At 37.7% G+C, this 23602-nt stretch overlaps 5 protein-coding genes and 1 non-coding gene across 9 annotated transcripts; 3 read left to right on the top strand and 3 right to left on the bottom strand.

The window, feature by feature from the left end:
* Positions 1–500: 500 nt before the first annotated feature.
* Positions 501–5353, bottom strand: LOC120011567 (probable myosin-binding protein 4). 3 transcript variants are annotated; one of them, XM_038862715.1, is made up of 4 exons: positions 5217–5353; positions 3103–4431; positions 1459–2975; positions 501–1007 (listed from the first exon to the last, which is right to left on the bottom strand). In XM_038862715.1, exons 2-3 carry the CDS (start codon positions 4295–4297, stop codon positions 1480–1482), a joined length of 2691 nt encoding a protein of 896 aa, XP_038718643.1. In that variant the 5' UTR covers positions 4298–4431; positions 5217–5353; the 3' UTR covers positions 501–1007; positions 1459–1479. The 3 variants fall into 3 exon arrangements, with proteins under 3 accessions (XP_038718643.1, XP_038718642.1, XP_038718644.1); XM_038862714.1 differs by having other exon boundaries at positions 503–1014; XM_038862716.1 differs by lacking the exon at positions 5217–5353 and having other exon boundaries at positions 505–1014; positions 3103–3871; positions 4093–4230.
* A 3055-nt stretch (positions 5354–8408) lies between these two features.
* On the bottom strand, positions 8409–8571 carry LOC120011612. Its single transcript, XR_005471062.1, has one exon. It is a non-coding gene; the product is annotated as a U1 spliceosomal RNA (small nuclear RNA).
* A 37-nt stretch (positions 8572–8608) lies between these two features.
* LOC120011291 (iron-sulfur protein NUBPL) lies at positions 8609–12741 on the top strand. The gene is made up of 8 exons (XM_038862375.1): positions 8609–8754; positions 8883–9003; positions 9715–9837; positions 9985–10082; positions 10322–10448; positions 10631–10716; positions 11179–11304; positions 12067–12741. The coding sequence occupies exons 1-8, from the start codon at positions 8728–8730 to the stop codon at positions 12235–12237; spliced, it is 879 nt and encodes a 292-aa protein (XP_038718303.1). The 5' UTR covers positions 8609–8727; the 3' UTR covers positions 12238–12741.
* Positions 12742–12979: 238 nt separating this feature from the next.
* LOC120011290 (fructokinase-1-like) lies at positions 12980–17569 on the top strand. Its single transcript, XM_038862374.1, has 5 exons — positions 12980–13507; positions 14560–14810; positions 14981–15272; positions 16135–16287; positions 16773–17569. Exons 1-5 carry the CDS (start codon positions 13139–13141, stop codon positions 17154–17156), a joined length of 1449 nt encoding a protein of 482 aa, XP_038718302.1. The 5' UTR covers positions 12980–13138; the 3' UTR covers positions 17157–17569.
* Positions 17570–18542: 973 nt separating this feature from the next.
* LOC120010664 lies at positions 18543–22041 on the top strand. 2 transcript variants are annotated; one of them, XM_038861457.1, is made up of 2 exons: positions 18543–18641; positions 19510–22041. In XM_038861457.1, exon 2 carries the CDS (start codon positions 19549–19551, stop codon positions 21847–21849), a length of 2301 nt encoding a protein of 766 aa, XP_038717385.1. In that variant the 5' UTR covers positions 18543–18641; positions 19510–19548; the 3' UTR covers positions 21850–22041. The 2 variants fall into 2 exon arrangements, with proteins under 2 accessions (XP_038717385.1, XP_038717386.1); XM_038861458.1 differs by having other exon boundaries at positions 18553–18641; positions 19364–22041.
* A 333-nt stretch (positions 22042–22374) lies between these two features.
* Positions 22375–23508, bottom strand: LOC120011027 (putative defensin-like protein 119). The gene is made up of 2 exons (XM_038862037.1): positions 22768–23508; positions 22375–22651 (listed from the first exon to the last, which is right to left on the bottom strand). Exons 1-2 carry the CDS (start codon positions 22817–22819, stop codon positions 22470–22472), a joined length of 234 nt encoding a protein of 77 aa, XP_038717965.1. The 5' UTR covers positions 22820–23508; the 3' UTR covers positions 22375–22469.
* Positions 23509–23602: the final 94 nt, after the last annotated feature.

Here is a 23602-nt window from a genome sequence, read left to right as displayed (position 1 = left end):
GTCAACGACCTGGTAAACTTTGTGAAGGCCCAATAATATAGACGATCAAAGTTAATATATATGTTGTCATGCATGAAATCATCATGCACATGGTAATAAAAGTCGCATAGTCGCATTCACAATCTATTATACTGTATCCAACGATTTTGCGAAAGTTATTCTTTTGTCGTGTGGTTATCAGCAACGTATTTCATGACAATAAATTACTACAACAAGGATTAAGATATAGATTAACTAGATTGTTAACGTAACAATCGGATCTAGTCATGAGTTTATACGTGCCGTGAAAACCACGAAAAATTTTTTGACCATCTTAACTCAAAAGTTATAACTCAAGAGTTTTGATCCATCCACGTATATATAAAGCCGCACACACCCTCGTTTTACAAATGCGGGAATTGTGGGGGGTGAGTTGTAGTGGTTGCTGCACGTTCCCATGTTATTAAAAGAATGGAAACTATTGCCAGTAAAACAACGTTAGAGAAGTAAAGTTGATTTGAATCAAATATTTCCCATATCAGATCACCAAAACGCAAAAAAGTTCTGTCTTAACACCTGGAATTTATTTACATAAGCTTAACAAAGGAAGAAAACTGACAAAAAAAAAATCCACCCCACCAATTCAGTGGACTAGGTGGATGACAAAAAAACTCCAGAATTCTTGGAAAGAAAACACGTTTGATGAATACAGAAGACAACAATTTTAAGACCATCTAGAGAAGCCAAGATGTAGGATGTAGTAGATTTCAGGATGTGTAATTGACAGCATTATGGAAATGCGTTCGTGTTTAGATCTTTTGAAAGGATTCCTGTACCTTAAATCATGTTTCGTTATCTCTTTTTCTTCCGACGGTAGAAGAAGACGTCCTTAACTGACACTGTCGTGGCCGCAAAACATGCTGTGGAACAAAACTGAAGGAATAACTCTCTCTTAGACGATCTTCTGCCAATGATATCATTTTCTTCTTGCACCGGTGCCTCGCCAGATTTGACTCTGCCTCAGCTTTCTGTGAACTATCAGCATGCAGACATCAAGAATATAATCAGTTCCAATGGCAGATACATGAATATAGCAGCATTAAGGTTGCAAAAGGAGAATCTTGTAAGATTTTTAAATATTCTACCATAACTCAATCACATCCTAACTGATAACCAGAATTAGGATATCCAAATTGATGTTTATAGCAATCTGTAGAGAAATGCTTCTTTCGGTCCATCGTCATAGCATTATTAGAATATTCGATATATAGGAACATTTCTGCTCATGACTTTTACTGTTCACAAACTTAAAGCCAAGAAGTGATTGCATACTTGATGTTTTATGTATATTAGATGAAAAAGTCAGTTTTACGCTGAATGAAGACTTAAAGACATTATGACATGACTCACATATGGGAATAATATGATTTCTGAACTCACAAATGTCTAATATAGATTGTCAATTTGTCACACTCTTACCGAGTAGCAGTGCATACAAGTCTAAGGAACTGATTGGCTTTTGCTTTCTCTCCCAATTTTTCGTAACTTTTGCAGATGATGAGCTATCTCTTGGATGTATTTCACTCCCTCATTACCATCCTGAACAGCATTTAAAGTGTGCTCGATGAGATTACAGTCAGCCTCAAGTGCTTCCAACCTTTCATGCAGGTCTGAGATTTCATTTTCAAGAGCTACCACATCAATTTCTCCAGAGTTACTGGAGGATTTTTGTCCACTGGAACGGAGATCATTGTCTTTTTGAAAGTTCCTTTGCTCATTATCAGCAGAGTGGCCTGTGTTTGATACAGGTAGACTATTTTGCATTGGCAGGCTACTCTCTTCCATCCGACCATTGATCCAAAAACCATTATCATCCACAGATTCTTCCCCATCATGTTCTTGATCTGCAGCTGCTTCAGAATATTGACTATCGGACATGCGATTTGAAGGCCCACGATGAGCTAATTGATGAACTCTCCATTCCAAATTCTTTAAACATTCTGATATATAAACTTTCTCATCCTCAAATTCTGACCATGCAGACTGGATATCCGTTACTTTTTTGCCGTTGTTTGAAACCTCAGTAGACAACAACTTACAAGGAACACCAATGGCATCTTTTATGCAGCTTTCACTCTCATTTCGTGTATTTATATTTTTCTCCAATGGATCAATTTCACCAGCTGTTGATTCCATCCCGTATTCATCTAGAAACTTTAATCTAAAATATTCTAGCTCTGCTTCCAAGTCTTGTATCTCTTTCTCTTTTTCAGCCAGGAGATCATTGGCTTTCTCCAATGCTTCTACATCATACTCTGCTTGCTCTTCCATCATTCTCAAGTACTGCAGGGCTTCCATATGGAGCGATGCCTTCTCTGCTTGCAACCTTGTAATCATGGCCATTGCCTGATTCGCAGCAATTGCAGAAGCACTTCTTTCTTCCTCTAATTCCTTGTATAAAGCATTAATGCATTTATGATCATAGTCGACCTGACGTTTGAACTTATCAACAATACTTTCGCCTTCAATATCACTGACAACACTTCCATCAAGAGATTCAAGACCAAGAGACTCCGTTCTCTCCATTGAAAACGCCGCCGTTAGCATTTGCAGTCCTGTAGAGCTAGAAGCATCAGTTACCTGCGACTTATTATCATCAACCTGTGCATTAGGGTTTGTATTGTTTGGTGATAAACTCATCCCTCCACCAAAGTTATGTTGTGCTGGCAATCGCTTCAGTTCTTCATTAACTCTCTCACGTTCATTCATCATAGACATTTCTGAACCAAGGTCTAATGCTTGTGTTTCTTTTTCAGTAACAGCTGACTTACATTTATCACTCTGATCTCTATAACTTGGATTTATCAGAGAAGGTTCATTGATAGCTTGATCCACTCTGTTGTCAGCTTCAGTTGTTGTAGTTATTGACTTCAAGGTAACCTCATGCTTATCGATCGAAATGTCTCTAATCTCACTTGTTCCTGAAATATCTGCAGCTGGAAGCAATGCCAAATATGCAAAGTTAGTCATTAATGAAACCCATGACAAAAACAAACACATCTTCAATGGAGAGGAAAAGGCAAGTGGGGGTGGGAAAAGGAGGGGGAAGTAGCAAGAACCTACTCTGGCTTGTTGATGCACCAACTGGAACTTCCCCAACAGTAAAACATGAGGATGAATCAACTAAAGACAAGAGCTCAGATATTGCATATGGATTGGTGTTTTGAGAGAAAGGAGTTGCGAGCGCACACTTCTCTGTTGACAACCCAACAGGGACTTCCACGGCACAGGACAAAGGAGGGATGTCATCGAGTGAGATAAGCTCAGGTAATGCAGGAGGATGTGCGTTCTGGTCATCTTGGAGCCATTTATTCTCGACCAGGTTGCGTCCATTAGCAACATCAGACGTATGATTTTTCATGCCTTGGGGTTTGTGAGCATCCCTTCGCAACTTAAGTGAATCCATATCACCAGGCAATGCTTTTGAAGAGGTTTCCTGAGCATGTCGAATAGTGGATTCTTCCTTACTCTCACTTGTGTCACGAACTACACTACCACCACCGCCATCATCATCAGAAAATTGAACTTCAGACTCAGAATCAGAAGTCAACTTCAGCTCGGTGTATCCTACATGAGACAAAGAATCGAAACCATTTTTCCCAAGACAATGAGATGTTCCTGATCCAGAAAATTTATCCCTCATCTTTTTCAAGCTATCACGACGGCTTAGTCGCCGTGGCAAAGGAATGGTAGGTCTAGAAACCCCACGTCCTGGTGATGTTAGCTGGAGGAATCCCTTAGGATTTTGTCTTGACTTCCACACCTTATTGCAACAAGGACATATCCTCTTGCCAGCAGAACCGCGATTGAAATCCCTTTTCAGCAATGAACTCTGGAAACCACAATCACCCATATCAAAACCTAATTTTCCCACCAACAGCCTCTGCATATCAGGGTTTGATTGATCTTTTGCTGTGAATGATAAAAGACAATCCTCACACATGCCATGGCCATCAGCAAGCTTACCATGAATGTGACAAGAAATCAAAGATGATAACTCTACCCTATGGTTGCTGCAAAGTAGATTTCGATAAAAATCAGGTTTTTCATTACCTAAGACATGATCAAGCCTGGAGCACAAAATACAAGGTAGTGGCAATTCACAGTATTCTGCAAACTTTGTCAACAGGTATGATAGCACAGCATCAATAAGCATCAAGAAAATCAAAAACCATTCGCAAGCTGCCGAACTCAGAGCAGTAGTAAATCGATGTAAAGTTCTCTCTGCTTTAAAAAAAGTAGCTCCATTTGCAGCCATTTTCGCCACGGAACACTCTATACATCGAGAAGTTTCTGGATTGGACAAATGAAGGAACACTTTGATTGATCAAAGTAGAATTTGTCACAATCATCCCTAAACAAACTTGGTAACCCCATCCTAAAATCAGTAAGCTGCAACAATTCAATGTCAGGATATATTAGAAAAATTCAGGACCAGCTAATAAATCAATTAATCAATTTTGAAAAAAGTTCCATAGAAACCTAGAAAGAGGACAAGCCAACTCTGAGAAAGCCCCTCAGAATGGTACTACATTACGTACAAGCTTATGTAAGTTTTCAGGAAATCCCAATTGTATAATCTCAGACTCAAGGTACGTCAAAAAACATTTATTTCCAAATACAAAAACTGAGAACTGGGGAAGAAAACTGTACAATGGAAATACAAGCAGAGAAGCAAAATCCTCAAATTGAGAGAGACCCGGTTCGCCTAATGGGTCAAAAACAATATAGACTCAACCCAATTGGTAAATTTCGCAATAAACTCCAACCACAAAGTACAGCTGCAATTGAAATCAGGGAAGAAATCCCACCCACACAGTTGTTTGATATAATGCCTGAATCAACTTATAAGACAATTTCAAATTTAGCAAGAGCAGAGACTTACACCACCAAATCAAGAATCAAAATCCAGATTGAAAAAACTATTCTAAAACACAACTTACAAAACTGGAACCAGAGAACAGAACGATAACAATAGCATTCTGCGCGATCCGCATAATTCAAACAAAAGCACCTAAATTCCGGTACTAGGCATATCTGAATCTATAAATGGGTCGTCGTGAAGCACAATCTATATTGCAAATGCGACAGAGAATTCACGAAAGAAGTTGAAATTCAAGAAAAGAAGCTAAATTCAATACATTAAAGCAAATGGGAAAGACAAGAAAGACGGGTACCTGGTCTATAGATCGATTGTGGATAAAAATAAAAGGCAATTTGAGAGATGAGAAAAACGAGAAGAAGAATCGCGAGAGTAACTAGGACGCGACGATGTCCTTGTCCAGGAAAACGAATGACCGTTGAGATCAACCGCTCATGATTTGTTGGTTGCCAAATAATGGGATGCTTTGGATTTACTTTATTTATTTTTTTTGGCTTTGACCATCATTGCCATTTACATTTTACCATCCATCTCTCAGTAAAAAGAATTTCATAGGTTAGGGACTCAGGCGGTATCAATGGCTCCAGATTCACTTTGTCTGGTTAAGTGTTGACACTTTACCTTTTTGTTAATCATTCAATTTTATGTATGCTTTTGTATACAGTATGGATTCGGAATGTCCTGAAACAATATTTTTGTGTTCACGTGTTGTGTTTTTGCCTAATTTAATCCGTCGTTATGTGTAAATTTATGTGTTCGCAAACATGATGACTTGAGTTTAGACTCTCGTTAGATGTTCAAAGAATAATCTTATATAATATCGTTCTTGATTAAAAAGAATTGATGGTTTAACTAACTTATTGCAATCGTAGAAGTAACAATAATCCAAATCAAATGATTAATTTTCCTACCACATTTTCTTTTTCATAAATATATTGTTCTAAAACATATAAAGGGTGGAACATTAAATGGTAGTTGTAGGTTGAACAATTAGTTATGCCATCAAATATCATTTAATGGACAACCAAAATTAGTTCATCTGAATTAAAAGACTATTATCAGTAGCAATACTCACAAGATTTAAAATATCAAGACAATACCACATTTTCTTTTTCATAAATATATTGTTCTAAAACATATAAAGGGTGGAACATTAAATGGTAGTTGTAGGTTGAACAATTAGTTATGCCATCAAATATCATTTAATGGACAACCAAAATTAGTTCATCTGAATTAAAAGACTATTATCAGTAGCAATACTCACAAGATTTAAAATATCAAGACAAAATTTTAATGATGAACTTTATTTGCACCCTAATATTTGTTACGAACACCCCACTCTAAATAAACCCCAATAAAAAATATAACAATTATGAGTATACCACCTTTTTGTGTTTTTTTTTTCTAAAAAACATAATCTACATCCCTAGAACCCTAATTTTCAATGCATCTAGGATTATGGAGGTGATGGCAACAGAGATGATGCGGAGGCGGTGGTGATACTGAATCGACCGGTCAACTGATATGCGACCAAGGCTTCTCCTCTCACAAATGGATACTCGACTGGTCAACTTATTGACTCCAAAGTGATCACAAATGGAAAACCATAAAGCTTCTCCTCTCACTAGCTTCTATGCCCAAGATGTTTTACAGGCTCCAAGAGGCCTTATCTTTCTTGCAGTTTCTTCCAATGATAGACAAAGTACCAACTTCAAGAAGTTCTTGACATCCATACCCAAGAGTCAAGCACAAACCCTCTCCACATCGAAGCTATAATGAGATGCATGTTGGCTTTGCTTTCTATCTGTTCAGCTTACCAATTCTTGCCATTCCCTCTCTACTTGAAGATCATCAAACTCCGTCGAAGATTCCAGCATAATATCTCATTGTTTGTCATCGCAACAATGTTTTGAAATGCCGCTACTACCGGTAGCGGCATTATGTAAAATTTCTAATGCCGCTGCTCATAACAACGACATTGAGAAAGATACGATGGTGTCGTTGTTCACAATAATGGCATTGAGAAAGACAAGATAGTGTCGTTGTTTACAACAACGGCATGGTGTTATATCACTAAATAATTGAAATAGGATGTTATATACCCAATAAATTATTATAGGAGTGCCAAAACAAAAAAATGCTCTAGTTCATTGTCCAATTCTCTTCCTGAGAACCAATTGGGCCTCATAAAAACAACTCCCATTGGGCCTGCGCGCTCACGAACAATAGTTGGCCCTGTAACCACCGGCGTCAATCATTAACAAGTAACTTGGCCCAGACCAAGCAGCTCTACGATCAAATAGAATCGCCGATGTTAAGAATTGGGCTAAACAAAAATTATCTAGGGACTTTTGGAGGCCGGTACACTAGATTATACTTAATTGTAAAAAAGTACAATCACTAAAACATCATTTTAAAAAAGTATACTGGGGATCATCTTTTACCAAAATAACCTCAATTTTGATTTTCTCTCTCCACGAATTGTGATACAATAGTGATACTTTTAAATAGAAGATCCAATTTAGTGTTCAATTTATATTTTTGGCTCATAAAATGATGATATAAATGTTAGAATGTAAATTTGATAGCATTACATGTCTTTCTGGTTCAATTATGTCATTTTAGTGGATTTTTGATGTTCGTGATACTATAGTGATACATCTCTGCAGCTGTAAATGTTTTTCCAAAACGAGCAAGAGATGTACAAACCAAGAAAAGAAAACCAAGAAAGGAAAAATAATTAGGAAGAAGAAGTATGCATATTGGTTCAATTGTATCATTTTAATGAATTTTTTGTGTTCGTGATACTATAGTGATACATCTCTGCACTTGTAAATGTTTTTTCAAAACGAACAAGAGAGGTAACCAAGAAAAGAAAATCAAGAAAGGAAAAGTAGTTAGGAAGATGAAGTATGCATACTAGTTTCATCATTTTAGTGGTTTTTTGGTGTTGGTGATACTATAGTGATACTATAGCGATACATCTCTGCAAAAAACGAACCAGAGTCCAGATCTGCAAAAGAACAAAGCACAACCCAGATTGAACAACGAAGCATAGTCCAGATCTGTCAAAAACGAAGCAGAGCAACTCGACGCAGTCCAGATTGAGCAACGACGAAGAAGGAGATGAATAGAGGAGGAACTCGGCCAAAAACGGAGAAGAAGACAACGAAGAACCAGATCGAGAACCAGAAGAAGAAGAAGGAGATAACTTTTAGTAGAGAAGAATGAGAGAAAGAGAGGACACACTAGAGTTGGATAGTTGGAGGGAGAAGAAGAAGAAGAAAGAGGAGGGTATTATAGGTATAAACTAAAAAATATCTTAAGTCAGATGACCAAATTACCCTTAAATTACACTTTTTTACAATTTTAAAAATGTCTATAACCTTTTTACAATTAAGTTGTCTAAAATGCTATTACTGTCAATTGTCCGAATTATCTAACATGACAAATGGTCCATGGGCCTTTAAAATTTGTTTGAGATTGGGCAGGGGCCGCGCGAACGCAGGCCGCCCTCTTCCACAAATTATGACTTAGGCTCTCCCTCAATGGGGAGACCTTAGGGCAGCACCCCTCCTAAGTGCAATGGAGGTCACTGACCTAGGCCATGGGCCTCATTGATCACCCATTGACCCAGTCCAGGTAAGTATGTTTCAACAGCACAGTCTCTCTTCTTTTGTAGTTCCTTTTTCGTCCGTCTCTTTCTCTATTTTCGATGTGGGACTAAACTCACGACATTAGCAGTTCACTCTCTTCAACTTCATTCCAAAATCTCCATTTCATTTCCTCTTATTCTTGGCCGAGTCATGAAGGGCTTGTTGCGATATTTCACCGTGAGAATTATTTTCTCCTATATGCCTCCTTTTGTTTGTTTACTTGCTACTTCTTTCTTCTTCTTCTTCTTCCCTGTGTTTGGAATTAGCGGTTATTGTTGTTCTGATTCGTTAGGTTTTTTGTGTAGAAGCTTGGAGGTGTAAGGGGTTATTCAGCAGTTAGTCGCGGAGGGTTGCGGCTTGAGGGAGTTAAGGATGTTATAGCTGTGGCTTCTGGTAAAGGTGGCGTTGGCAAGTCCACCACTGCAGGTGTGCGGTGCCTCCTATTCTTCTTATTGATGAACTTTTTCAATCAATTTAATTAAAATTGTTAGAGATTTTGATTGAACTCGTTCCCGATTTTACAATTTTGTATTAATTTCGTGTTTAATAGTTGTTGATGGCTAAAAATGATAGCGAGCTCACAATGGTTTATGATTTGTGGCTTAGAGTGTTTTTTTATGCTGTAAAAGTTTCAAAGTAAAGGTCTTTGAAGGTTAGGCTATTAGGCCATTTGTTGGAAGAGCATAAACCCTGAGGTTTGAAGTTCATGAAACATGTCAAGAGTGAGGTTTTCTTTTTCTCGCTGGTGATTAAAGTGGAAACCAGTGAAATTCAGGCATCCACAAGATAATTAGGTGGTAATTCTCGTGAGCATTATTTGAATGTCAGAATCCTTGAGCTGTGTTTTTCGTTTGAGTTCTAGGGTTTTTCAATTGGTAAACACGCATACGTGGACTGCAAAATGCTTGACTTAGGAAGTATGATATGCTGTGAGCTGATTTAGATAGGATTTCATGCAAAATAACTCAAGGTGACAAGTGATTAAAATATTAAATTGACAGCTTTGGGGAATATAATTGATAGACAAATAATAAAATCAATGCACCATTGTTCAATAGCAGATGGAAATATGCTACCATTGCTATGTTATTATTGTTGGCACTCTTGTTTTGGCTTATATATGCTTGTGAGTTGCAGTCAACTTGGCTGTGGCACTTGCTCGGAATTGTCAACTGAAGGTTGGTTTGCTTGACGCTGATGTTTATGGACCATCTATTCCTACCATGATGAAAATACATAGAAAGCCAGATGTAGATGGAGGTAAGGGCTCAATACATAAGGCTCTGTGCGGTCATCTTGTGATTTTGCTAGATACTGTAGATAGTTATTATTTAATTCTTTGGAGTGTGTGCTGTACAATGTCCTCATAATGGTTTCTAAATAACTTAGTCTCCCTCTTTCTTTCAGATTCAAAGATGATTCCAATTGAAAGCTATGGAGTTCAATGTATGTCAATTGGATTCCTTGTGGAGAAGGATGCCCCTATTGTGTGGAGAGGTCCCATGGTATGTCACCTCATAATATGTGTATGAGTGTGGTATATCTTTTTCTTGCTTGAGGTTGCTTTTTTAATATTATACTAACATGAGAATTTCCATTATCAATCCCAAAATTTAGCAGAAGTTGGAAAATTTTTTGAAAGAAAGTTGAAAAAACATGGAAAAGGATTGTAATACTTGGTTATGTCTAGAACATAGTGCTTTTTCTCTCTTTGTTAAGAACTTGAATTAAGTTATTCTTGCAGGTTATGAGTGCTCTTCAGAAAATGACGAGGGGCGTTAGCTGGGGCAATCTTGATGTTCTTGTGGTGGATATGCCCCCAGGAACTGGTGATGCTCAGTTAACTATGTCCCAGAATCTGAAACTGTCTGGTAAATTTATTTTCACACAAGCATACTTCACTTGTCATTCAACTAGGGTGATAATAATCTCATATTTACCTGACAAATTGTGAAACCGTAGGGTTTTTTTTTTCCCTTTAATGTTTCTTTCTCATATTATATAGAACATCCCAAAGTAATTTGGCTGGTAATCAATGTCTATTGGATGGCAGGTGCATTGATTGTATCAACTCCACAAGATGTTGCATTGATTGATGCTCGCAGAGGAGTTCAAATGTTCTCTAAAGTTGAAGTTCCAGTACGTGAACTTTTTGTGCACATCATTATGAATATGACTGCATTTACATTGAAAACTTTGTGTAGACCATGAATCTTTGTTTGGATAAGTTGAAGGGTCCTTATTATACTATGCTAATCTGACAAAATGAACTTTCAAGGTATCAAAATACCTGTATTATTCATTAAGCACGTTTGAAAATTTTGGCTTTACTAAGCTAAACTTACATGTAAATCCAACCCTAAAATTTTAAGCCCTAAACAGAGGCAGCTCCTAAGATTTTTTTGGGTAAATATTGAAGATTTATCATAAATCTTGAGATTTAGAACTGTGAAATTTATGTAATATTGAACTTATTTCCCCTTGCTTCTCTCATGAATCACGAAGGAATTCAGTCTTTCACTGTCAAACTTTTACTTTAAATATAGTGGTGAATGCTGCTGTTGGTGAGGCTATTTACGAAATTATTAATTGCCTTTACAGATTCTGGGAATGGTTGAGAACATGAGTTACTTCAAGTGTCCACACTGTGGTGAACCTTCGTTCATTTTTGGGAAAGGGGGAACTCTCAAAACTGCAAATGAGATGGGTTTGAAACTTGTTGGTGAGGTATGTTGTTTATTTTTTAAAAATCTGTCTGCTACTGGTCATGCTAATGCTCTGAAGAATTGTCAGTTTTTTGGAGTTATTTATTTGATTTACTAGTTTCAGACTTTCAGTGTAGTTAGTTTTGTGCTCTTCACTTTATGTGTGGTTTATTAGACATGGCTTGTCTCTGGGAAAGGGCCAGAGGGAGGGGTTCAATGCTAAATTCAATGGTTTCATTTCTTTTCTTCTTATTATTTAAGTGCTGGAGCAGTGCAAGGTCTCAGACATTCAATAATAAAGTGCAAAGTGTGAATGCAAAACCATGAAATTTGACAGTATAAGTTCTTAATGGTATTGTTGTCCTGGCGACCGAAATATGGTTGGCCTCTGTATCGGTTTGCCCATCAATAAAACCTTTGCCTTACTGGGAACTCGTATCAATTTGAACCATCTGCATCCTCATTCTGATATACAAATAAACTATGGCTAAATGATTAGGGTGTGATCTCAGCGGGAAATATCACATACATTTGGCCAGATTCATTTCATAGTTTGGGACAAGTAACCTTGAAAGATGGAGAGGATGATTGACCTGGATATCTTGGATGTTGTGAGGCACACAAATTATTATTGGCTACTTACTGATTGCTGGGTGATTTTCAGTCAGGGTTGTTTGATGCGAGTCTTATAAAATGTAGCTACTGTGTGCTTTAATGCCTATTGAGGAAATCATGCATTTACTAACTTTTGGATCTCTGATTTGTGATCTTACTACTGTTTCAGATTCCCATAGAAGTGGAAATAAGAGAAGGTTGTGATGAAGGCGTCCCTGTTGTCGTGTCAGCACCTGATTCGACCGTTTCCAAAGCCTATGGAGAAGTGGCTCAAAAAGTTGTCAGCAGACTTGAGGAATTGGCTAACGAAAAAGAGAATGGTCCGGAGATTATCCTTTGAAATTATGCCGCAGTGACAGTGAACCACAATTTTCACGCTCACATACTGAGCATTGGCATCATCTAGCATCCATACCCATTTGACGATTAAATATGGGACCACACTGAATAGGTGGCTCAGTGAATGAATTATCATCCGCAGCAGTGGCAGCGCTTGTTGCTGTTTTTGTTACTTGTAGTGTGGAGATTTAAATTTGTAACACTCGAAGTTTTACGGAGAGGAGTATGGATAAACCAGGGCTGGTTGCACCAAATGCCAGAGCCAAGAGCAGCCAACTTATGATGAATTTGCGAGATAATGATGTAGATTGTGATCACTTAACAGTTATTTATCCAGAAAGATCCAGTTACAATTTGCCCATTTGTAATAAGGATCTATTCTGTCAATTAACAGCATTGATTGGATCAGCGAATCCTGTGCAGGACGTCTGCCAGAGTTTTGGCATGTTGTACATTGGTACCTTACTGGGCATTCATTTCAAATGAGAAAGCTTCATCCTTTCTTGATCTAATCTTGCGAAAATTGCAGAAAATCTGTTCCTGTTGGGAACAAGGGGACCAAAAAGAAATTCTGGGTTTGGAAAATATTTCTTGGTAAACAAACAGATCTTTTTTATATAAGGAGATAACAATTGACTGGCCAAGAAATGGAATCAATTTTGTCTTTCAATTTGTATATCTTTATAGATAATTTTTTAGGAAGATTCCAGGAATCCCAACAGTTGCCTATAAAGAAACTGCATTTTCAACCTGGCTGGGGTGGAGTAGGGATTGGAGAGCAACACCTTCTTTGTTTTCCCGTCATTTTCTTTCCCTTTTTTTTCTCTCCATCCAAACGCTCCTCTTTGGTCTTCATTTCTTCTCCTCTTCCCCTTTTTATCAATCCGTCTCTCTGTCTCTGAATGCATCACCAGACAATTCTTACCCTAAATACCCCAAACCCATACCATGGATTACGTCCGCCAGAAAACACTAGACTCACCCTTCCTCTTGTCCCGCCATTTTTGCTCACAACTCGAGCCAAGAGTTCCGTCTTCACCTGCAAAGGAGTTGAAATTGACGCTCCCAAACCGCTCTGCATTACCTTTGGCTCCGGAAACGGCTGTGTACGGGACTGGAAATCGAGGAGTACCGCAGTCAAAACCATCGATGTCGCAACTCTGGGAAACCTCTGCGTCGATATTGTCCTCGATGTTCCCGAGCTTCCACCGCCTTCCCGGGATGCCCGTAAAGCTTATATGCAGCAGCTTTCCGCTTCACCCCCTGATAAGGTATGCCCCTACAATTCATTTCTCTATGTCTGTCTAAATCTGTTTCTTTTTTTGTGGTTTACATTCTAAAAGAGTAACTTGTATATAGGTTTTGGTTTTGGTTTTTCTAATTGACGTTGTAATCAAATTTGACTTGAATTTTCTATGACTATTCATTTGGCACTTTCCATAGTATTGAGATATGGTGGTTTAATGCTTAAAAACCCTTGTGTTTCTGTGGACATAAATAGTTTAGGAACTCTTGTTCTGTGCAGTATAATGCAGCTTGTATTTGAAGTTTGATATATGCCTGGTATGCAGTAAGACCAGAAAACAAAACAAGTAGGCATCGAAGCCTCAAACAAGTTGCTATAATCAGAACAATAAACTTTCAGTATATTAAGACAGTTTCAACGAAAATTGAATTTTTCGTGTAAAATAATATAAACCTCAATGTTTGGATATATGAGCGACGAAATGGAGTTGAAAATGTAGATGGGATACTGATAGTCTATAGGCAAAGGTAGACCAAAGTTGATGTGGTTTGAACTGGGTGAAATGCATTTGGACTCAAAAAAAACTTGAAGGAAAATATGGCCTTTAAATTATAGGAAAAGGATTATATAGCTGAACCAAACTAGTTGCACTTTGGGGTTAAGGTTTTTGAGTTTTGAGCAGGTTGAATATCTTGAAGTTAAGGATTGGGCTCTCAGTTACTTCTTCACTTTGACCTCTTGTTTCAAGATGTCTTATATAGTTTTCTTCTGGTGGATTGCAAATTACAATTAGGGAGTTAGTTTTTCTGAGATACTTATGTCTCGTTAAAAGGGTATTCTAACTGGTTAAGTAGTTATGTATCAGAAGGAAAAGCTATGTCAAATTGGTGCTATTATGATTCCTTTATCATTTGGAAGTCTTGGTTGGTGTCTCTTGACTCTCTTCTGATTGTTTGCACTTCATTTCATATGCATTTTTCTTTTGTTCCGTGAACTTGATAAATTTGGTCCTTTTACCAGTTGTAATTTATACTAACTTACTTGTTTATAACTTTGGTTATATTCTTTTTCACGTAGCAATATTGGGAAGCTGGTGGCAATTGCAATATGGCCATAGCAGCTGCAAGATTAGGACTTCAGTGTGCCTCCATTGGTCATGTAGGTGATGAAATATATGGGCGGTTCCTCCTAGACGTTCTTCATGATGAGGGTATCAGAATGGTTGGGATGAGTGAAGGCATTGATGCTATTGACAGTTCCAGTGCCTCATATGAAACCCTTCTGTGCTGGGTTCTTGTGGACCCTTTGCATAGACATGGTTTCTGCAGGTAAATTAGTTTGACATACTAACTTTAGCATCAAAGCTGTTCACTAAATCAATTTCCACCTGGTTTCTTTGGAAGCGCAAAATGTTACTTTTTTTCTCAGTTGGGTCATTAGTATTGTATCAACTGCAAAGGATGATGGTGATCTTTTATACAGTTGTTTTGTTTTCCAGTCGAGCTGATTTTAGTAAGGAGCCTGCATTCAGCTGGATGAGCAATCTATCTGAAGAAGTCAAAATGGCAATAAAACAATCAAAAGTCCTGTTCTGTAATGGCTATGGTTTTGATGAGCTCACCCCTAGCTTGATAACCTCAGCTCTAGACTATGCTGTTGAAGTTGGGACGTATGTTTTCTTTGATCCGGGACCACGTGGAAGAAGTCTTTCAACAGGCACGCCTGGAGAACAGAGAGCTCTGAGCCATTTCTTAAGTATGAGTGATGTTCTTCTGCTAACAGCTGATGAGGTTTGCCCTTGTGTGGGATTATGTTCTAGTGTTATTATTTTATTTTTATGTTACAGTATGCATGCCCATGGGTGTTTGTGCTAGGGTTTTTTTCTTTCTTTTTTTTTTGGGTGGAGGGTTTGTGTCATACATATTTCAATGTTTGGAGTTGCTTCGGCAATACTCTTTTGACCACCATATCTTGGTGTTTCATAAAGTACGCTCGTTAAAGAAGTCCCTTTTGGGAAAAGAAGAATATTTTGAAGGTCGAATTAATAGCTATTTTGAGGACTCATATGTACATTTCATGTTCAACACATGCAAGACACGTGTAATTTCCAAATATTTGTAAAGAAAGGGAAACTTCTGTGAGGACTGGCTTGTTTGGTGTAACAAAGAATGAGCATCATACTTTATGCATAGATTGGAGTCCCGGTAGATTTACTTGAAGTGTAGATTAATCATAGGGGATCCTTGGCTTGAAAATGCACAATTTTCAGCCATTGGTTTTATTGTGTGCTTAATTTGTTAAAATATATGTGTCAGTGGCAGTATCTACAGCCATTTGATAAAATTTCAAAGCTTTATGGTAGGCCTTTGATTTTATTATCTGCTTATTCTTATATCCATGTTTCATCTAGTCATTCGTATTAGCTTTTTAGATATGATGAATCATGAAAGCTCACAAATCTTTTCTTTCACTCTCATTTCCCTTGGAGTTCCTCCTTTTCATTTGCAACATTTATTGTAGCTTTGCTTGAGCTATGCTCATTGTGGTTTTTGCTATACATTCAGTTATTGAAGATGATTCTTATATTTGTTCTTTTTATTGGTTTGTTGACTGTCTTCTTGATTTGGTGTGTTTGGACTGATGCTCTGCCAGGCTGAATCATTGACGAGCATAGAAAACCCAGTTCTAGCTGGGCAGGAATTGCTCAAGAAAGGGGTCCGCACAAAATGGGTGATTGTTAAAATGGGATGTAGGGGTTCAATGCTAATCACAACATCGAGTATATCTTGTGCTCCCGCTTTCAAGGTACCAATCAGCAATCTGATAATATACTTGCCAAGAATGAAGACATTGTTTGAAGTGGCTGATATGTCTTTATGTTTTCTTCATCTTCCGTGACCCATTTGATATTTGGGCTTATCAAAAGAAAAGGAATACAGAAAAATTGGATATTTTATGAACATAAATGTAGGATACTGTTTTCCATTATTGTAACCCTTTCTGTTCAGTAGTAGAATGGTTAGTCATTGTTTTCGGAGACGTTTTGAATAACTCTTTTTCATTCATAATTTTGTTGAAACAAATTTAGATCACGAAAGCCCTATCAAATGACTCTTTTCTGCAACTTAACATATTAATGAATTTACAATGACGGATGTTTTTTCAACTGTCTTTTGAAGATTTTTAGAAGGGAGGAAATCACTTCTATTGGTTAGACCTCTGGAGTTACCTTTTCCAATTTTATAACTTAGGTCCTTAACTAATGCATTGTTATTTGGAAATGTGATCAGGTGGAAGTCATTGACACCGTCGGTTGTGGAGATAGTTTTGTAGCTGCAGTTGTGTTTGGATTTATACATAATCTTCCAACGGTGAATACATTAGCAATAGCAAATGCTGTGGGTGCTGCCACTGCCATGGGTTGTGGTGCTGGTAGGAATGTAGCCACCTTGAAGCAAGTAATAGAACTCATTAGAGCGTCAAATCTTTACAAGGATGATGACTATTGGAATGAATTACTTGGAGCAATGGATATTCGAGAAATTAATTTTCTTTCAGAAAGGGTCATAAATGGGAGCAGACATCAGCTGAACCATATTTCCCTGCAACAGGTGGCTTCTGAACTGCTACCTAAGCTGGAAGCTGAAAATCTAAAACGAAAAGTTTCAATTTAGAAATTGCAGGGCATGGCAGATATTTTCAGCCATAGCTTAGTATTATAGTGATTGTCATTGACCTGGATTTTAGCTTCATCAGTGGCCAAGCTACCCCTAAAAAATTTTACGCGAGGCAAGAGTATTGCATTCTTATGATGGATCGTGACCTGCCCTGACACGCGGCTTGCAAGTCTACAGTCTTTTCTTGTGGTGGTTTTCTTTCTTCAGTTGCTTTTCTTAGTGAAGGTCGCTGGCACAGTTTTGCTCTTGAAAGCCAAATTATTGAATGTGAGAAGCCAAATAGAGTATATGAAGTATGAAGGTTGATTTACGCCTTTACGGATGCATTTCATTATTTTTTATTTTGGAGTTATGTATGGTTAAATGCTTATTAATTTATTATGCATTATAAACTGGTTGTTCAACTTTCATTGTACCAAATGTCTAGACGGTTTGTTGCACGGTTGGATTTTAAAAATTATGTTTCAATGTTCTTTGTGCAAACATAAAGCTGAATTTCTAAGTCACATTAGCGTGCATTGTAATTGGGTATTACCATTGCAAGTGCTCTTAGGGTTTTGTTTCTAATGGGTGGTGATTGGATTGCTGCCAAATGCCAATGCAATGGAAGAGGCCTTTAGGTTTCTACAAAAGCATGAAGAGCAAGAAATAGCAAAATTCTTTTGAGGTTTTGATAGCCACTTTACATGATTAACCTTGCTTCTTTACACCAGTTTTATTAGTATTATTGGATACTATATTTACTGTAATCCCATTAGATTTGGCCATATCCAATTACTTTCTTTTAAATAATCTTCAATTCAACATATATAAAAAAAGAATATAATAATTTGATACTGAATTATTTTTTAAACCAATAACGATATTATATAAGTGTACATTTTGAACATCTTATATGAGTCTCTAAACCCGAGCGCACAAAAGTATTCCACTTGATAATAGGGTTTAGACTTTTGTGCGCGTATTGCTCCTAGTTGATAATCGAGCTTAGAACCTTCCGAGTTCATACGGTTTGACCCTATAAAGATTTACTAACTAAACTATCATCCAAATGGTTAATATAATACTAGACATTTGTAAAACAATTGAGTTTAGTCAAATCCAATTATTTTGTAATATGGTAAGAAATTAATAACATAATCCTCAAATCAAGTTATACAAAAGAAACTAAATAAAAGAGAAAAAATACAAATATTGATTTAGCTTCTATATTTAATGACTTACAATCACTGCCATCAGATTAACTGAAGAGAAATTCTGATCTAACGGTCCAACTGGGACCACACCTACCACTCAGGTCATGTGCGAGTCACGTGACGTGCTTAGACAGACTACTATATAAAGAGATGGGATGACCTAAATACCCTCAAAATTGGTGTTAAACATATATCAAGCCGATTTTCCAAACCCTGAAGAGCTGTTGTCGGCCATTTTTGCCCCTGCAATTCTTCTTGTTCCCTTCTTTTACCCTTCTCGTTGCAGGTATTCTCTTCTCCGACCACCCGCCAAACCCTCTCTCTGTATTCTTTCAAATTTTTTGTTTTTCTTCAATGCTTGATGGAATTTTTTCTCTTATGCGATCTTCATCGCATCCCTCGGTTTACCCCTTTTGTTTTGTGTGTTTTGATTTTACTTGCGCATTGATTGATTTTTCTTTTGGGTTTTAAGGTCGAAAGGTTGGGTTTTGATTTCACTTTCATTGTAACTTTTTTTTTTCTGCTTGTTTGCTGAAGAAAAAAGAGCCCTGAATCCGAATTTACTCGACTGTTTCTTGTTCTTTCTCGTTGTGGAAAGTTTTAAGAGAGTCAAACTCAGTGATACAGAAAGCTGTTTTGTCTGGCTGAGAAGAATTATTGTGGTTATTGTATTGAAAAAACTGCGAATTTTTGTCACCCATTGAGATCAGGCGTGGGTGATTTCACTCTGTTTGGTTGCTGAGAAATCTAATGATTAAGAAAAGTTCAATTTTTTGTATGATTTGTATTGAATTTTTAACAATTGAGGGTTTGTTCATGTATTTTCTGGGCTATCAAACGTGGTATTTGAGTTAATGTTGACGGATGAGGAGATTTTAATAAAAGTTTAATATTCCAAATATGAGGAGATTTTAGAGTATTAAGTAAATACTTTAGTAATTATTTATCAATTGTGGTCATAAATATGAATGTAATTTAATAGATTCACTTACACTGACATGATAACAGGCTATGAATCAAAGAATGGTGCATTGGTCGTTCTGTAATAATACATGGTTGTTAAGATTCTTGCTACATGTTCCACTGTTCAGTTTGCTGTAAAGATGGGGAACTGAATCGAAAGTTTTGATTTGCACCGTGTTTCATGTCGACAGGTCTTCTCTGTAGCGGCTAATCTATAGTTTTATGTTATAATGGCGAACAATGATTTGAAAATGGGGCAAAATGATGATTTGTCTTTGAGGCAGAATCAGAGTACGGGGTCGGGGCAGAATCACAATCTGGTAGCAGCTCCTGGCGAAAATTTTTCATATTTGGAGATGTGTGATGCCAAGTTGGATATGAGCCTTGACAAACTGGATAATGACCTGGGTTTAGAAGACACCAAGAGTCGGAGAGAGGCTTTCAGTGAGGCTCAAGAACATGATCTTGCTCTCGAAGACAATAACCTTCTAAATTTTGCAGAGAATAAATTATGTATGGATGGAAACAACAATCTTTCTGTTGATCAAGACAATGCTGGTATTGGATTTCGTGGTGATGAATTGGTTGTCACATTTCAAAATCATGGGTTTGGTACTTCAGAGAGTCGTGAATTAGCTATCATGGGGACCCAAGATTTTGATGATGAATTAGATTGGGTTCCTGCTGAAAATCAAGATATGCAAATTGTACCGGTCTCAAATATGAGTGTTGGTCAGCCCCAACCAGCTGTAAGTCCTCCAGTCTCTCAGTCTATGGCTCTAGTTACAGTTCCTGACCATGAACTGAAAGTTGGGCAAGAGTTTCCCGATGCCAGGAGCTGTCGCAGAGCGCTGAGAGCTGCCGCAATTGCCCTACGCTTTGAGATGCAGACAGTTAAGTCTGACAAGACTCGTTTCACTGCCAAATGTGCAAGTGAGGGATGCCCTTGGCGAATCCATGCTGCAAAGCTTTCAAATTCTCCTACCTTCACTATCAGGACCATTCATGATGCACATACTTGTGATGGAATTAACCATCTTGGTCATCAACAAGCCTCAGTCCAGTGGGTTTCAGATACCATGGGGCAACACCTTAAAGAAAACCCCTTCTGCAAACCCAAGGAGATACTCGAAGAGATTCACCGAATTCATGGAATCACTTTGACATACAAACAAGCTTGGAGGGGAAGAGAGCGTTATGTGGCTAGTATCCGTGGGTCATTTGAGGAGGAATATCGCCTTCTTCCACTGTATTGTGACCAGATCAGAAGCACAAACCCAGGAAGCATAGCAGTTGTTTACGGGAACCCCATAGACAACTCTTTTGAACGCTTGTTTATCGCTTTTCAAGCATCTATATACGGGTTTTTGAATGCTTGCCCTCCTCTTATTGGACTTGATCGATATTCTCTTAAGAGCAAGTACTTAGGGACCTTGCTTCTTGCCGGTGCTTTTGATGGAGATGGGGATTTGTTTCCTTTGGCATTTGGGGTTGTTAATGAGGAAAATGATGATAACTGGATGTGGTTCCTTTCAGAGCTGCGAAACCTGCTAGAGAGTAACACCGGCAACATGCCAAAGCTTACAATAATCTCTAGTAGACAGAAGGGTATTCTAGATGCAGTAGAGGCAAACTTCCCAACCGCGTTCCACGGTTATTGCATGTTGCATCTCATTGAATGTTTCCGAAAGGATTTCAATAGTTCCATGCTTGTCAACATGTTTTGGGAGGCTGCGTATGCTCTGACTGCCAATGAGTTTGAACAAAAGATGTCTCTGATTCAGGATATGTCGAGTGAAGCAGCATCCTGGATTAGAAAATTTCCGCAAGAGCAGTGGGCTACAGCACATTTTGAGGGAAGAAGATTTGGGCATTTGACAACCAATGTAGTGGAATCATTGAGTACTTGGTTACAAGAAGCATCTGGCCTTCCAATAGTTCAAATGATTGAGTCTATGCGCCGGCAACTGATGATTTGCTTCAATGAGCGTCGTGAAAAAAGCGTCGAGTGGGAAAGTGTACTCGTTCCATATGCGGAAAAGCAGGTGTGTGATGCTATTGAGAAAGCTCCTACTTGTCAAGTGATCAGAGCTACTAACTCTGAGTTTGAAGTACTTAGTTCTGAAGGGTCATTTATCGTTGACGTCCATGCACGTCGCTGCACATGTTTCGGGTGGCAGCTGAATGGACTGCCTTGTTCTCATGCTGTGGCAGCTCTCCTCTGCTGTAGGCAGAATGTTGTTCGATTTGCTGAAAGTTTTTTCACTGTCGGAACTTATCGCAAGGCATATTCGCAAACAATACATCCAGTTCCGGATAGATCACTTTGGCAAGGAATGTTGGAGGGATTTCAGAACAACAAGGAACAAGGGGGACTGATAATAAATCCACCCAAGGGCCTCCGGCCACCGGGACAACCAAAGAAAAGGCGAGTTCGTAAAGAAGATAGTAGTAACCCAAAGAGGATCGTGCATTGCAGTCGCTGCAACCAGACCGGGCATTTCAGAACAACTTGTTCAGCCCCTATGTAAACATACCAGTAATCATGCCCATTATACTGCATTATGCTGTGCAGAAATATAGGATTTTAGGTTCAAAAGTAGGTCTTCAGATATCTTTTCTTGGAACAAAATGGGCTTTCTTTTCTTTCCATCTCGCTTGAAATCTATTACCGATGCTTCTTTATCCACCATTCTTGAGGGTTCTGATTCTTCTTGCCTTATGATTTTCATTTTTGTTTCTGGAACAAAGTTGTGTGATCTTACATAGAACTAAAACTGCTTCTTTTACATGTTTGAATACACCAGGGTTATGTTTGGACATGTTATAAGCCTAAAGGTTTCCTTGACTTAGTAAGACGCGTTTTAATGTAAATCCTGAGCTGGTTTGGTCTTGGACTTGGGCTTAGAAAGGCGGATAATATCTTACAATGATTGTTGTTTCATAACAGGTTACACATGATCACATGAAGATGATAGATTACCATGTTATACTGCAACAGAAGGATTTTGGGACAGATCAGATGCAAAACCATAGAACAATAGTAAAGGTAGTTAAACGTGTATTTATTTCAATAGGTTTTTTTAGTAAATAGTGTCAATAAGAAACTTCAATAGAACAAAAGATAAGTAGAACAAAAGATAAGTTGAAGCTAGCATGCCCAAGTACAAAGGCAAAATCTTCGTGTAAGGGCATCAAGGCAATTCCCAGCAGCTTTTGGGTTCACAGTGAGGCACTTATTGTGACATACTGTAGCATCACAAGTTCCATCTCCAGGAACATTTTCACGGCACAGCTCCTGTGCATATGATTCAGGCACCACCATCAATGTCACTGGAAAAAAAAAATAACAAAAAAGGAGTTATTGTAGATTATCAGCATGCATTGGATTCTTGATCCATAGAATATCAACCAAAATATGTAAGAAAAGAACAAAAGTATAAACAAACCTGAGCAAACAAGAAGAAGAAGAAAGAAAACATTGCAAGAAAACCTAGCCATCTCTAAACTCTTAACCTGATGAAGATGCGTGTGTTGAAGTGGGAAGGTTTTGGGTTTATGAGGCGGAATTTATAGGACTGAAGACAAGAGAAAATATGGTAATAAAGAGAAAATCATGCATCAGTTTTACAAAATTATCAATCACAACCAGAAATTGTGGGATTTTTTCCTTTACATAGGAGATGTTTCCTCATTATTTATTTTTGTACATTTTATAATTCTTTTTTTTTATAAGAATTCCTTTAAATAATTCTTAATTACATAGAGATTCAAACATCTCTCATTCTCTCTCCATTCAAATATATATATATATATATACACTCAACTCTTGATTTTTATATAGTAAAACCTCTACACTGCACCTCAAAAGTTCTCTACACGGGATCAGGATATGGCCCCAAAATATTGGTGAGAGGTTAAAATCTAGAACTCATGGTTTATCAGTGATCCCCTATTCGGCCAACCACTTACGGTTAAATCTTGGTTTTGAATTTGATTGAGCATTATATTTGATTAATCCCTTCTCTTTTGTTTCCCTTGTTTATGCATCGATCGGGTGTGCACAAATAAACCCATTGGACCATTCTCTAATCAATTTACCTACCATTTCAATAGAAATCATTGGTCTAAATTTATATCATCCAAATTGATTTTGATCATACAATTTACACTTTACACAAGCATCACTACAGATTGTCAAGGCAAATATTGGCACAAATCATTTGTAAAATGCATATCATACGAAAAATTGATGATATGGTTATACACTTAATACTATCTCTT

The sequence above is a fragment of the Tripterygium wilfordii genome, chromosome 12 (assembly GCF_013401445.1).
Source record: "Tripterygium wilfordii isolate XIE 37 chromosome 12, ASM1340144v1, whole genome shotgun sequence".
Classification (NCBI taxonomy): domain Eukaryota; kingdom Viridiplantae; phylum Streptophyta; class Magnoliopsida; order Celastrales; family Celastraceae; genus Tripterygium; species Tripterygium wilfordii.
This window is presented reverse-complemented; position numbering and strand designations above follow the sequence as displayed.